The following is a 14,888-nucleotide window of genomic DNA, read 5'->3' as shown; positions in this document are numbered from 1 at the left end:
AGTTAATTAGGAAGCTGGCTGTTACAGCATATGCTCTATGACTTAATGCATATTAGTCACCTATATGCAAATATGTCCTGCACTGTTCATAGCTGGAAGGCATGTGTGAAAAGGGCTCTGTGTATACATCATTCAACATACAAAGAAAATTAACTGGATCAAATGAGCTTGATACACCTAATACCTGAATTGAATCCTATGCTGCTTCTCTTCTATTATATGTGTACTTTTCTTCCTAGCAAAACTTAAAATAGCTCCAGTTCATTGAAGATTCAAATTCAAATTCATTCTGTGGCACACAGCCTAAAAAATATGAATAAAAAATAATCAGTAGCCCTGTTGTGTAGAATCAAAGTCTCTGTTATCTTCTAGTCATAAAGCCACTGTGCCTGGCATTCACTACACTCATCATCATGCTGTCTCATCAATGCTCCAGTGGTTAAACCCTTCATATAACGATGCAGTATTGTCTCAAAAGGTTGGATGGACTTGTATTATACAGTGATGATGAAATAGGAGCCACCTGATTTATTTCTAAAGCTTTCCTACCAAGGCTTTAAGAGTGCTTCACATCTCATCTCCATTTATATTATCAACAGGAACGTACAAGTCTTGGGAAAAAACACCAAGTGCACTATTCACTGCTGTTAGGATCAAACTGCTGTTAGAGGCCTACAGTTAGTATTTAGACTTGTTCTGCCTCAGTATGCTATTTGAAGAGTTTTCACATTCATTCGGGAATTTAACAAAAATATAAAGAACACTAATTCCAAAACAGATTACACAATAGGGCAATAAAGTGTCCCTGCTCACCGTAGATCTCAGTGGACCTGCTAAAGGTTTCACATCTTTCTTTGATACTTTTTTTTAAAATTTTCAACACATTATCCATGTTTATGTGATATTGTTCAGACAATGCAAAATATATCAAAAGGACACGTTTTACATTTAAAACACATTAAATGAAACAAATAAAAAAATATCATAATTACAAAAATAAGCGCAGCAGGGAAACAAGTTTGTTTCCCTTTCACTGAGTTCAAAAACGGGCCTTTAAAGACGGACCTCAACCACAACACAAGGTTACCTTTCAAAATAAAAGCAAAACAAAATAATCCGCACTGAAAAATGCACAACAAAGTTTACGACGCCACTTTGTGAAAACGTTAAGTTGAGCTGACAATTAGGCAGATAATACTCCGAGAAGCTCCCTCACACTACGAACACGTTTCTTCTTTAAATCTCCGCTAACAGCGTAACTGTACGTCAGTTACGCGGGTTTGGAGCTCGCGCGTAGTCGACGCACGTACGTGGAGCTGGAACAGAAATTAAGCGAACTGTCCAAGAAACACTGAAGAAAAACGTTTTCTTTCGTTTCGTTCACTCAATTCTGACAACAGCCCCGCTTAAACACCGTCATCAGGGACAGAGAGTCTCCGTCTCTTTACATCCAGCTGCTGTTTGGTGGCCTGCGTTATTCCACAGAACAGCAGCAGGTGAGTCACATCGGGTTGTTGCTAGTTTCTGTTCTCTGAAACGGTTCCAGGCTGCTATGCCATATACAGCGTCTCTGGTGCTGTTTTTGTCCTCCACGATGAAAACAAACAAACATAAAAATGATTCGTGTTTATCGTTGAAAACGGCCAGCACTCAAACAGGTTTGGCGGCTGTGTTTACGGCAGGAACATTTCCTTGTCCCGTTGCGTCTTTCTAATATGTATACAAATCACTGCGCATGCGCGAGACACGAGCCCCCTTTTTTTGACGAGCTAAAGCTTAGGTCCTCGTGTACCGTTTGTGTACTAATGACGACAGTTGGTTACAGTGTGACACAAAGACATTTTGAAGGCATTTCAAGCTCTTAGTCTTCTTTTAAAATAGATGAATTGTGTCCTGAGACTTCCTGTGCATATTTACGGCAGTCACAAGTTTATGAAATTTTTTATCTCATTCCTTTTTTTCCAATTAGATGAAAGAAGCAATGCCTGAAAAACATGTCTCACAAAGAAGATAACGAGGAGAAGAGGCGGTAAGGAGTACAAACAAACAGCATGACACTTTCAATAGCCCTTATTAACGCACTGGGGAAATCACTGCATGTAAATGAAATACACACTTTTGACTTTCCTCTTTCAGCTGCCACCGCACTGATTTGTATGCCAGCATCCCTCGAACATGTCTGCCTATTGTGTACCACCCAGACTACAACATCACTTTTATGGGCCTTGAAAAGCTTCACCCGTTTGATGCGGGAAAGTGGGGGAAAGTCATCCGCTTCTTGAAAGGTAAGCGAGTGAAGAACAGAGTGGCAGATGGGGAGGATATCTCCCTGAGCTGATGAACACTGAAGCACTCAGACTGAGGTCATAAAGGCGAAAAGAGCCGGAGAACAAAGCAGAAACAGTGGAAGAGGTAGTTGTAGTTGAAGAAGAGGGAGTAGGGGAGGCAGAGCAATAGAGCACAGATAATTAGAGAAAAGTCCCTGTGGGAGTTTGTGCAGGTATAGTAGATGAAGGCCAGTGTGGTTTTGGAGGCTGAGGGAAAACAGTTGCTGGATAACTGGCATGACTTCACACAGAGCTGTTGTCAGGCTTCACGGTGGATCATCTGTGCTGTTAAACGTGTCGCACGCAGCTTAATGAATTCACAAAACTTTCAGAAGTTAAGAGTGCAAATAAAGAGCTGAGCTTGTGCTGACAGAGGGAAACCTTGGTTTTTCTAAATTTAGCCATGCAGTAATTGGAAGAAAACTGGATGATATTGCAGAATTACTCAGCATATTTAGAGAGTGATACAAAGGAACTGGTTGTGCACTGGGTTTTTAATGAGCCCTCTGTGTTACGTCCAGAGTTGGAAGCCAATTTTGGACCACCGCGTTTCAGCAGTCTAAGGGAATAACATGTAAAATGGCCCACAATTGACCGGCTGGTGCTCATCAAAAATAACCTACGCTTCTTGATATAGTGACATTAATTTATAATGAAACTAAAAATTTAAACTCCATGCTTTTAAGCAGCTACTTTGGGACTGTTTCTGCCTGATTTTACAAACCTCTCTTTAATGCTTTATCACTTCTTATGCAAACACTACAGCTCCATGGCTTCATGGTTAACGGTTTAAATTTTAGCATTAAATAAAAAGCCTATTAAATAAAGTTGCCTAAAATATTTATCTCTAAGAATTAAATGAATCCAAAAAACATTTTTGTGGCGCACTTTCTTTGAAGCTACAGGACTTGACAAGTATTGTACTTATCAGTTCAAAATTGATTCAGACAGGTTAGCTGGCCTGTCTGTTCAGGTCTGTGTTTGTGTTTTCACCAATCACAGCTATGAGTTTTCAACAGTTCTTTTTTTATTGCAATTATTGAAATAAAAATTGTGGCGAACAAACCATAGACCATGTGCTTTCTCATGTAATCTCTTAAAAGAATATACATGCATTTGTATGTATAAACAATGTATATAGTGCAACACTGAGGTTCTGGATGCAAAAGTCCCATTCATATTCTCCATAGAAATTTTGGTTATGAGCCATAATGTAACCATATAATGTAAACTTAACATGAAAGGTTGTGAAATGATGGTATGTGCTCCTGTAGAAAACACACATCTGTATTATTTCAACCTTGCAATACCAAGGAAAAAAACTACTTTGCCCATAATCCTGTATTGAAACGGCAATGCCTCTGCTTGGTGGATTTTACTGTTACCATGGAGATGTTTAAACCTATCAAGATCAGGTCAGTTAGTGAGAGCAAAATCTCATACATGGATCTCATTTGTCTATGAAACGAAAATTAGGTAAAAGAATATCTGATAAATCTTTGTTTTTATATTCTTCAGGTCCCAATCAACCCAAATAGCAAAGAAAAATTTAAAATGCATGCCATGAAAGAGTTCGGGTCTTAAGAGGTTAAGGCATTATGGGAGGCATACTGTTTACACATTTGCCTAACAAGCAAACATTCATGAGTCAATGAGCCCTTCTGAATAAAAGAGCAACCAACAACAGCATCTATGTACACGGTCCTGTACCTTCAACTTTTTCTTTTTTCAGTTTTTATTTTATTTTTTGATCCACATCAAATCTTTTTTTGCTCATGATTCACCATGTAGCTTGTAGGTTTGGTTCAAGGCTTAAATTTTTTATCTAACGACATTCTGAAATGTCACATGAATAGGGAATTCGCTTCTGAAACCAGAGCCCTTAAAGTGGGTGGTCACCGTTGCCGTCTACAATTCAGCCCACGCGGCCCGTGTTTATCTCAGTAATGAACTGATAACTCAACAGCAGTTAAGATGATGCTGTTGAGTTGTAATTAACAAGTCAGTGAGAGGGCACCCTATCATGGTACCATACTGGAATTCACTGAGATACTGAGAACCTATTGCTTCACAAATGTTTGTAGAAGAAATCCACATGCCTACGTGCTTGATTTTATACAGATGTACCTCAGGTGGTAGAGTGGGTCATCTACTAACTGGAAGGTTGGAGGTTTGATCCCAGTAGGGCTGCCACGATTAGTCGACTAGTCACGATTACGTCGACTATCAAAATCGTCGACGACTAATTTAATAGTCGACGCGTCGTTTGTAAGATCCCAAAAGACGCAGGAATAAGTAGTAGGATTTAAGAGTGTAATAACGGACTGAAACAGAAGATGGCAGCACTGCATGTACAAGGATGCCAGCTGCCGTTAAACCCCGAAGAAGAAGAAGCTGTGTCCCAGAATTCATAGCGCAGCCCAGCTCAGTTTCCAACAATGGCGGCAGCTAGTTAGTTTTAATATTACTCTTATTATTCTTTCTGGGTCACAAAATAAACGTTTAACATATTTTCAGGCGAGAATGTAGCTGTGTAAACCTCAAATATCTGCTCAGTTTATCAGGACACCACATATTTTCAAAAGCGCTCCGACGTTTTCGGAGACGTCTGTTACCCACTAGCTCGATAGCCAGCCGGGGGCTAGGCTCACTAGCGCCGTGAGAACACCGGACTCCTGGCAAATTGTTTTCAAACCCGCTACTCAGGTTAAACATGATATATAAGTCACTTAGATAACTTAACAATGTTATTGTTTGGCTTTTTTTTAGTATTTTATTTGTTCCTGAGTAAATCGGTTTGGCTGAGATTAAAGTTATAGTTTTTACACAGCTGAATAAACATCAAGCAGACAGCTGATTATCAGAAGTGTGAGATGCTCGAGAATATACTCTGGTGTCCTGTTATATTTTAGATAGCAAGGAGTTTATTAAACTTCACCGAAACAATCTGCAAATTTCATTAAAATTTAATAAACTATCATCTTGTCTTTATTTTTAGTTAGCACAGACCTTAAACACTTAAAGCTGTAAGCTAATGATAGTTATATTAGAGCAGATGCTGCTGGTGCAATAAGCTGTACGTTTTACGTCCAATGGATGATGATCTGATTAGTCGACTAATCGCAAAAATAATCGGTGACTAGTCGACTATCCAAATAATCGTTTGTGGCAGCCCTAGATCCCAGTCTGCATTCCAACCCCATGTTGCCCCATTGCATTGGTGAATGCATCCATCTCCAATGGATTGTATGAATGCTAGTAGTAAGCACTTGGAAACAGCATAGAGTAAAAAATAAAATGGCATGTAAAGCGCGTAGAGTGCTCAGAGTAGAAAAACCCTATATAAGAACCAGTCCATTTACCATTTGCCATCTGGCTATGAAAGCGATTGGATGAATACCTGATTGAGTGAATATCTTCGGCAATATAGTGTCATAAACATAGACTTACATTTGTTTATGTAACAGAACTGATAACTCACTGGAAAACAAGGGGGTTAAACCTAAGAAAGCTGTCTAAGGTGCTTCTAAGGCCACTTTTGTACCCCTGGCTGCAGCAATGATGTTAAGAAACCAAGGATGTACTATCCACTTTCACACTGTCTGTCTTTAAGCAGTCATTGTTTCCGGGAAAATCCACCCGTTAGCTATACTGTTTGGGTTTGTAAAGCACCTTATAAATGAGGACTGTCAGGGGTGGCCCAAAGGGTCTGGGGGAAGATGCATATTTTTGAACTTTTAACTGTATACAGTGGGGCAAAAAAGTATTTAGTCAGCCACCGATTGTGCAAGTTCCCCCACCTAAAATGATGACAGAGGTCAGTAATTTGCACCAGAGGTACACTTCAACTGTGAGAGACAGAATGTGAAAAAAAAATCCATGAATCCACATGGTAGGATTTGTAAAGAATTTATTCGTAAATCAGGGTGGAAAATAAGTATTTGGTCAATAACAAAAATACAACTCAGTACTTTGTAACATAACCTTTGTTGGCAATAACAGAGGTCAAATGTTTACTATAGGTCTTTACCAGGTTTGCACACACAGTAGCTGGTATTTTGGCCCATTCCTCCATGCAGATCTTCTCGAGAGCAGTGATGTTTTGGGGCTGTCGCCGAGCAACACGGACTTTCAACTCCCGCCACAGATTTTCTATGGGGTTGAGGTCTGGAGACTGGCTAGGCCACTCCAGGACTTTAAAATGCTTCTTACGGAGCCACTCCTTTGTTGCCCGGGCGGTGTGTTTTGGATCGTTGTCATGTTGGAAGACCCAGCCTCGTTTCATCTTCAAAGTTCTCACTGATGGAAGGAGGTTTTGGCTCAAAATCTCACGATACATGGCCCCATTCATTCTGTCCTTAACACGGATCAGTCGTCCTGTCCCCTTGGCAGAAAAACAGCCCCATAGCATGATGTTTCCACCCCCATGCTTCACAGTAGGTATGGTGTTCTTGGGATGCAACTCAGTATTCTTCTTCCTCCAAACACGACGAGTTGAGTTTATACCAAAAAGTTCTACTTTGGTTTCATCTGACCACATGACATTCTCCCAATCCTCTGCTGTATCATCCATGTGCTCTCTGGCAAACTTCAGACGGGCCTGGACATGCACTGGCTTCAGCAGCGGAACACGTCTGGCACTGCGGGATTTGATTCCCTGCCGTTGTAGTGTGTTACTGATGGTGACCTTTGTTACTTTGGTCCCAGCTCTCTGCAGGTCATTCACCAGGTCCCCCCGTGTGGTTCTGGGATCTTTGCTCACCGTTCTCATGATCATTTTGACCCCACGGGATGAGATCTTGCGTGGAGCCCCAGATCGAGGGAGATTATCAGTGGTCTTGTATGTCTTCCATTTTCTGATGATTGCTCCCACAGTTGATTTTTTCACACCAAGCTGCTTGCCTATTGTAGATTCACTCTTCCCAGTCTGGTGCAGGTCTACAATACTTTTCCTGGTGTCCTTCGAAAGCTCTTTGGTCTTGGCCATGGCGGAGTTTGGAGTCTGACTGTTTGAGGCTGTGGACAGGTGTCTTTTATACAGATGATGAGTTCAAACAGGTGCCATTCATACAGGTAACGAGTGGGGGACAGAAAAGCTTCTTACAGAAGACGTTACAGGTCTGTGAGAGCCAGAGATTTTCCTTGTTTGAGGTGACCAAATACTTATTTTCCACCCTAATTTACGAATAAATTCTTTACAAATCCTACCATGTGGATTCATGGATTTTTTTTTCACATTCTGTCTCTCACAGTTGAAGTGTACCTCTGGTGCAAATTACTGACCTCTGTCATCATTTTAAGTGGGGGAACTTGCACAATCGGTGGCTGACTAAATACTTTTTTGCCCCACTGTATTTATAAGTTTTAGTGACTACTTTTGTGTTTTAGCCACACAAAAGTAGTTAAAAAAATAAACAATTATAGAAAAGTTCCCGTTTTTCATTGTCTGCTATAGAAATTTCAGTTTAAAAAAAAAAAAAAGAATTTTAAGCAAGTAACTGATACTCGTTTTTATAAATATGGGGCAGTCTGGTGTTACGTTCCCCTGAGGGGTCTAAGCGGGGAGGGGGAAGTAACAAAAAGTGACCGGGTCAGAAAAAGGAGTCAAGGGAGGCAAAAGGGTTAAATTAAAGAGTTTTATTAAAGTTTCAATTTATACTAACTAAAAGAGACGGACAAGCCGCTATCACCATTTAAGAAAACAAACAGAACTCAGGCGTTGGTCAATAAAGTAAAACGTAAGCCAAAAAGAAAGAGCAGCTCACTAGCTGAAAACCACCAAAAACACAGCTCACTAGCTGCAAACACAACGACCACTCAGCTCACAAGCTGTAACCACACTACTGGCACTCTGGCCCAGAGCTCACCTTTCCCTGGGCTTAAATACTTTTAATTACTGATGTGAGTCAGCTGTGTAACAGGGAAAGGTGGCACCTCAGGCAGAAGAGGTGGTGGGACACGCCCACACAGGCACCTTCAGGAGGAGGCCCTGCTAGGGCCGTAACACTGGGCAATGAGCCACCAGAACTTTTTCTGTAATTTTACACATTTGTCTTGTAAAAACACTGAGGTGGACTGTTGAAATTATGTTTAAAAAAAAAAATGTTATATTAATATATCCCTGGGGTTAAATGTGTAGTTAAATGTCTTTATGCGGACAGAAAGGAGAGTTTCACTTGCCCAGCTCACTTTGATGTAAAGTGGGCTGGGCAAGTGAAACTCCTTTCTGTGGCCCTCATTGTAAAATGATATTCTGAACTCTAGATGCTCAGAAAATCTTTTTCATACCAAGTCTCTTAAAATTGTGGTCCTCAACATGGTCCTCTCATACTGCATTGTATTTTCAAGAGAACTGTTTCTGTTATACAGTCCACTCTCTTTAGAATAGAAACTCCTGTTGCTATAATGCAATAAGCACCACATACTGCAGCCTCATAATTCCTGTGCAGTTTAATGACAATTGGCTTTGAAAAACTAAATATTACAGCTTTCATAAATGTAGGATTTGTTACGTTCTTCTGTTTCTGCATGCAAATTAGTCTGGTTACTGATAAGAGTTTCAATGAATGCTGACATCTTGGTTCAGATATTGTATTTTAGTAAAACATACTGAATACCAAACTAATTCCTACAAATTGAGGAGCACAAAAGTTGTAGAAGCTCCCCCTCTAACATCCAGCGTTTTGTAACTGTGCTCCCTCCCTCTGTATGTGTTGCAGAGGAGCAGTTTATCAATGATGGGAACCTTGTGGAAGCTCGTGAAGCTGCTGAGGAGGATCTGCTGATCGTTCACACCAAACGCTACCTCAACAGATTAAAGGTAGAGTTGCTTGCTTTATCTCACCCATAGTGCAGCATCTATCACTTTGACTGGCATCATTATTCTTCCATCTTTCCTGCCGTAACACATGAATTTAATCAAATTCATTTGACATGGAGTGTCATCTCACTGGAGTGGATGAAGTCTGAACCTGTATGCGAGGTCAAGACATAGTGACTATGATGTAATCGGGCTCACCTCAACGCATAGCTTGGATTCTGAGACGAATCTCCTGAACATGTTTTAAACTTTATACAAAACTGGAGTTACCTGCAGTGAGAGGTTGCAGACAGGTACTGTGCTCTGTGCTGACTGTCATCTGTGGCAGTTCAGACGGCTATTCTCAAGTGCACATGGCACCAGGATGCTCTAGGTTGTAGGTTGATGGATTTTGTAATCAAATTGTCAGATTTGCAGGTGAAGGTGGGAGCAGAGCTGTCAGCTGATCACCACCTGGTGATGAGTTGGATCAGGTGGAAGTGAAAGCATTGGGAACATTGTGATGTTTATGGGATTTGCCCAGAGTTCCTTAAGGCTCTGGATGCTGTAGCTCCGTCTTAGATGATGTACCTCTGCAACACGTGGAAGCTGGGGACAGTGCCTCTGAATTGGCAGACTTGGGTGACAATTCCCCTCTTCAAGACAGGGAATCAGAGGGTGTGCACAAACTTTAAGGGGGATCAGTCTCCCCTTTGAGATGGTTCAGGTGTCTTACTAGGATGTCTCCTGGAGGTCTGGGTATAGTGTTTCAGGTGTGTCCTACTGGGAAGAGGGCCTGCTTGGATAAATTGTAGAGATTACGTCTTTCAGCTGGCTTGGGGATGTCTAGCTTTCCACTGCATGAGAATTAGAGGAGGTTGCCCAGGAGATGGAGGTCTAGCCTCTACTTTGACTGCTGCCCCTATAATCTTTTCACCCTAACCTGCTGCACATTAGAGCAGGGCGATATGACCAAAAATATTTATCACGATATACATTTGAAAATTTGCGATAACGATATAACTGACGATATAATTGACACTAGACAAAATACTTTACAACTCCACAACTTTATTAGTGCAAAAGAAAATAAATCAATGTATTTTCACTTAAACAAGCAGCATTAAAGTTATGTAAAAATTTAAAGTGCAAATGCAAATTCCTCGCTGACAGTTTAACCAAGTGGAAACTGGCCGACATATCCTCAGCACAACCATGTTTAATATCCACAAAACTTAAAAAGAGGTTATACACACACAATACGGTAATATTATGTTGAAGCACAGTACGTATCACTCCGCGAGGCGCCTGCCTACGATAGCTGTAATGCTCCGACAATCCATCAAGCGGTGCGGCTTCGTGGCTTAGCAAAGTTGTACTGAAACGTGACAGATTTTCCAGCGCCGTGTACGACATAAAATCGTTTCGAGGTCAGTAAACAACCAGAGTTCATACATAAGGCAAACGGGATTATAAGGGGCTCTGTCGATTTTCAGAAAAATCAAAGGATTGATTTTAAGTGTGACGTATTTTCCAAAAAACACGGTAATAACGACGGCCCGCTAGCATGCGCTACCAAAAATAGTGCTTTGTTGTGTATCTGACGGGCGAAAGTAGAGCTGGGCGATATGAGATTTTTTCATATCACGATATGTTTTTTTCATTTCAGGCGATAACGATATCTATCACGATATAAGCCAAATAACTGTATTTGTAAGATTTAAATGTGCCGTTGCTCACAAGTAAAATGTGAAATAATCAGCAGCTTGTTTTTATTTAAATATTTATTTCCCATAATAAGTTCAACAGGGTAGATGTACTTAAGGAACATGAGACTTTTTCAGATAGATAAAGGCAAATATTGCAAACTACACAAAAGGCAGCCGCTGAAGCGTTTAAGTTTCAAAATAGAACAAACGAAACAGACTAAATTGTCAATTCCACTTAGAAACAAAGTATTAATTCTAAAAATAAATCTTAGTTTGTTTTACAGAAGAACAGACAAAACTGACTAACTTTTGTCAATATCAAATAAACTGAGAACTAAAAGGAAATTCTCAATCTCTCCTTGTTGTATAGCTGAGCTTTTCAAACAGTTTTAACAGTTACTTTAGTCTGACAAAAGCCGAATGATGAATTAGCGCTTCCAGTCAGAGACTGAGGCGACGTCCACACGTACACGGGTATTTTCGAAAACGGAGATTTTCCGTTTTCGTTTTAAAAATAATCCCGTCCACACATAAAGGCAGAAATGAAGGAAAACGCTGCTATGAACATGCCAAAGCAGCAGGTGGCGCTAGATTCCTAACCGTGCAGAAATGTTGGCCAATCAGAAGTCTAGAAGCCTCGGTGGGAAAAAGTAAACAAAGCTGGGGCATAGAAGCAGAACAGAGTCGTATGTGTGGAGGGACAGTAACTGTGTGTATATGTAAGCATTTAAACACTGCAGAGAGTAGAATTAACAGTATTGTAGAAATTCATTTCACCGAAACAATAACGTGGCGCACAGTGACGCATGCACCAGTTCATTGTATTTCCAGACTTGCTTTCGGCACAATTTACAGTGCACGCTACTCTGTTTTTTGTCAGACTTGAAATAGCCGAAATACCTTCACACTACGGAACTTCTATGGCTCTTCCGTTCGACAATCTCTCCGGCGTTGGAACCATCATCTGTTTTCTCTTCGGTCACGCTCGGTTGATTTTTCTAGTCGGCACACTCATTTCCTCCATTACGCGCTGGCTCCATTACCCGCTGGCTGCTTCCCAAACAAACACACGTGCGGCTTGGCACTTGTGCTGTACGTAACAAGTCACGCGACGTGACGCTGCGGCTGTGATTGGTTCGGCTCTGCGCTACTGAATTTGGATTGGCTGACCTTTTTTTTTTTTTTTTTTTTTTTAAGAGGACAAGAGCGGCGAGGTCTATCGCGATAGCTTAATTTCTCTATCGAGTAAAAGTTATATCGCGATACATATCGTTATCGTTCTATCGCCCAGCTCTAGGCGAAAGCTAAACCAGTTCCACACCACTGAAGCTGCAGCATTTTTACAAACCAGTTCTGGTTCATCTGTTTCATTCAACGATCCGCTTTCGCCCTTCTCATTCTCCGTCACCGACATGCTTTTTCCGCCATGTGCGTATGAAAACAAAGGCACTGCACATGCGCGTTTTACTCATATTCTGTCGCGATATTTCATTTTCTTATCGTTGCCCAACATTACACCGGTGTTACCGTGAACGGTATGATATGACCCAGCCCTACTGCACATCTTTTCCAGCTCTGTCTCTCTGCCTAACTAATCAATGCAAGCCCTTTTCCCCTTCTTTGGCAACTCTTCTGTAACACCTATTGCCTGTCTTAACTCTTTCCTGAACTCTATGCAACATTCTTTCTTCAGCTTCCACCATTTAATCCTTGGCTTCACTTGCTTCTTCCCTGCCAATACCTTGCAGTCTGCTCTCTCTTTCACCTTCTGCATAAGATGTAGTCTCCTCCACTCTTATACATTACTCCTGTTTTATCCTTTTCACAAAATCAATCACTATTTTTCTATTATACTTTTTTTTGTCTCTTTAACACCATACCTTCCCAGCACCTCCTCATTACTTCTGTTCATGTCCACTGAAGTCTGCTCAATTCACAACTGTCACCCAACCAGGTGGGTGACAGTCTCTATCACTTCATCTTACATCAGAATTCTTCTTTCTCTTTCTCTCCAGTCAGTTATCAGTCACCAATCAGTCCTCATCTGATTAATCCTTAGTCCTCAGGGAATATCATGTCACGCATATTAACAACATGGCAAATCTCCTTTGAGCTTTTGTCATTTTAATTTATCATCTAGAGGGACTGATTAGTGTCTACATTTATTTACCTTTCCCTGAGCGGATTTGGGAATTTTAAGCTGTCTGTGGATGTCAGGAATGCTGACGTTTCATTGTAAAGCTCTTCTAGTAGAGTGCCTGCTACAGAGGAAGCAAAGCTGGTAACAGTATTTCTGTCACATTCAGAGGCTTTGTATTTATTCTGTTTTCCCTCAGCTGCCCAAGTGAGGTGCAATAGCTTTATTCTTTACTGTCGTTTTTTCATGAGAATTCAAGCTTCAGCCTGAACCCCCTGGCAACATTATTCCGTTTTTCTCCACCTTTATATCCACATCCTTTTTTACCTTTCTTTTTTTGCTTTGCTTTCCGTGCTGTTCATTCAGTTGAGGGCAACTTAGTTTTGTTTGTCTTGTGACAGATGGCAAAGAAAAAAACATCTCTATACCGCTCTAATTATGTTCTGCTTCCATTTAGTGGTCTCTGGTGGTGGCAACCATCACAGAAATTCCACCTCTCCTGTTTCTGCCTAATTTCCTGGTGCAGCGGAAGGTGCTAAGGCCTTTGCGGACTCAGACAGGGGGAACAATAATGGTAGGTATCTGACACCCTCATTTCCTCTTCATGCTTGTGGCTGATAATGACATGTTATCTAGCCTCATTTGTCAGAAGTAGAAATGGAGATAATGTCCTGTAGTGTACCACCATCACATAATGATGAGATCCACTCTTGGCTCCGTTTACTTTTATCAACTAATACGAGTGCAGCAGAAACGTTATAGTTCACACCCACTGCACTCAGCATCCAGCCAACACAATGAGGTTCTTCCACAACAAGGCCTTGAATTTTCAATGACCTTAAGTTGAACTCAAGTTGCCCACCTTAGTAGATAATCTGCATATGGTTTTAGTGTGTGTTTTACAAAAAAACATCTAGATGCATGAAATAACTGTACAGTACTCAGCAGAAAATTCCAGGAGCAGGACAACGCCGCCACATTCCAGCACACAGATCACTGTTCTGCAGTAAAGTGCAACGCTCTTTAAGTTTTTAGGTGTTTTTTCTTTTGGAAGGTTCTGGCCTGTTGCCGACCATATACTGCTTTATCTGGCATGGAAGACTGTGCTTACACAGGGCTATTTTTTATGTAGCTGCAGAATCTACATTTAGTACTAACTACAGAACCTGAGGTGTTCACATTGTTTTATTACCTTTAGAAACTTTACATTACCTTCATGTTCAAGCTCTGTGACAATTTTGTATTAACAAAAGGGTTTCTTGAAAAGACTTGTGCAGACTTTGCTTTAAATTGATGCTTTCTGTAAAAGTTGTGAATTCAAAGGAAATAAAGGTTCTTGTTTTGTCTTGTGAGGGTGGAGACTTCCAAGGGAAAGCAGCCTAATAGAAAACCTGTGTTAAATATATATATTTCATATATAAAAGCTAATCTCTGTGGCGACAGAGTTTTAGGGGGAAGATGGGTTTTCTTTGTTGAACATATCGTGTGTTTGCACTTTTAAATGGAAATTCTCTTTCATGTGTTTTGGGGAATGGTTACTCAAGTTGTTTTAAGTAGGATGAACAGTCTATGTGACTTTATTTGAAACGTTTGTTGTGATTCACTTCTTTAAATCTGTAATGGTTATGTAGAAGGTTTCTTCTTTAAAATCCTGTTAGCTGTCTGTGTGTGTGTGTGAGGCAAATTGGTTTGAAAACATTAATATTTATATCCAAGTTTATCTGGAACGCATTCTTTCTGTCTGACAGGCGCATAAAAGCTAAAACTCATATTGACACATTATTTCTCTTGGATTTATATCTTAATATTTTTGGCTGATCTGATTGTTAAGAAAATATTAAATTGAAAGGTGGGAGTCCAGTGGAAATCATAAATCCTATAAATTGATAGATTTTTCTCAGGTAGTTTTTAGTGGC

The 14,888-nt window shown here is 40.5% G+C and overlaps 1 protein-coding gene across 1 annotated transcript in view; it reads left to right on the top strand.

The window, feature by feature from the left end:
• The first annotated feature begins 794 nt into the window (after positions 1 to 794).
• hdac11 (histone deacetylase 11) overlaps positions 795 to 14,888 on the top strand; it is a 57,264-nt gene continuing 43,170 nt past the window's right edge. Inside the window, exons 1-5 of the mRNA XM_085405543.1 lie at positions 795 to 1,496; positions 1,970 to 2,029; positions 2,137 to 2,285; positions 9,047 to 9,147; positions 13,430 to 13,546. Coding sequence (XP_085261669.1) covers positions 1,995 to 2,029; positions 2,137 to 2,285; positions 9,047 to 9,147; positions 13,430 to 13,546 — 402 coding nt within the window. The 5' untranslated portion in view covers positions 795 to 1,496; positions 1,970 to 1,994. The remainder of the gene's footprint in view (positions 1,497 to 1,969; positions 2,030 to 2,136; positions 2,286 to 9,046; positions 9,148 to 13,429; positions 13,547 to 14,888) is intronic.

Source organism: Rhamphochromis longiceps, linkage group LG5, assembly GCF_057381845.1.
Source record: "Rhamphochromis longiceps isolate RC_006_pf linkage group LG5, R_longiceps_female_GT1.1, whole genome shotgun sequence".
Lineage (NCBI taxonomy): Eukaryota > Metazoa > Chordata > Actinopteri > Cichliformes > Cichlidae > Rhamphochromis > Rhamphochromis longiceps.
The sequence above is the reverse complement of the archived record's forward strand: the minus strand, read 5'-3'. Positions and strand labels throughout refer to the sequence as shown.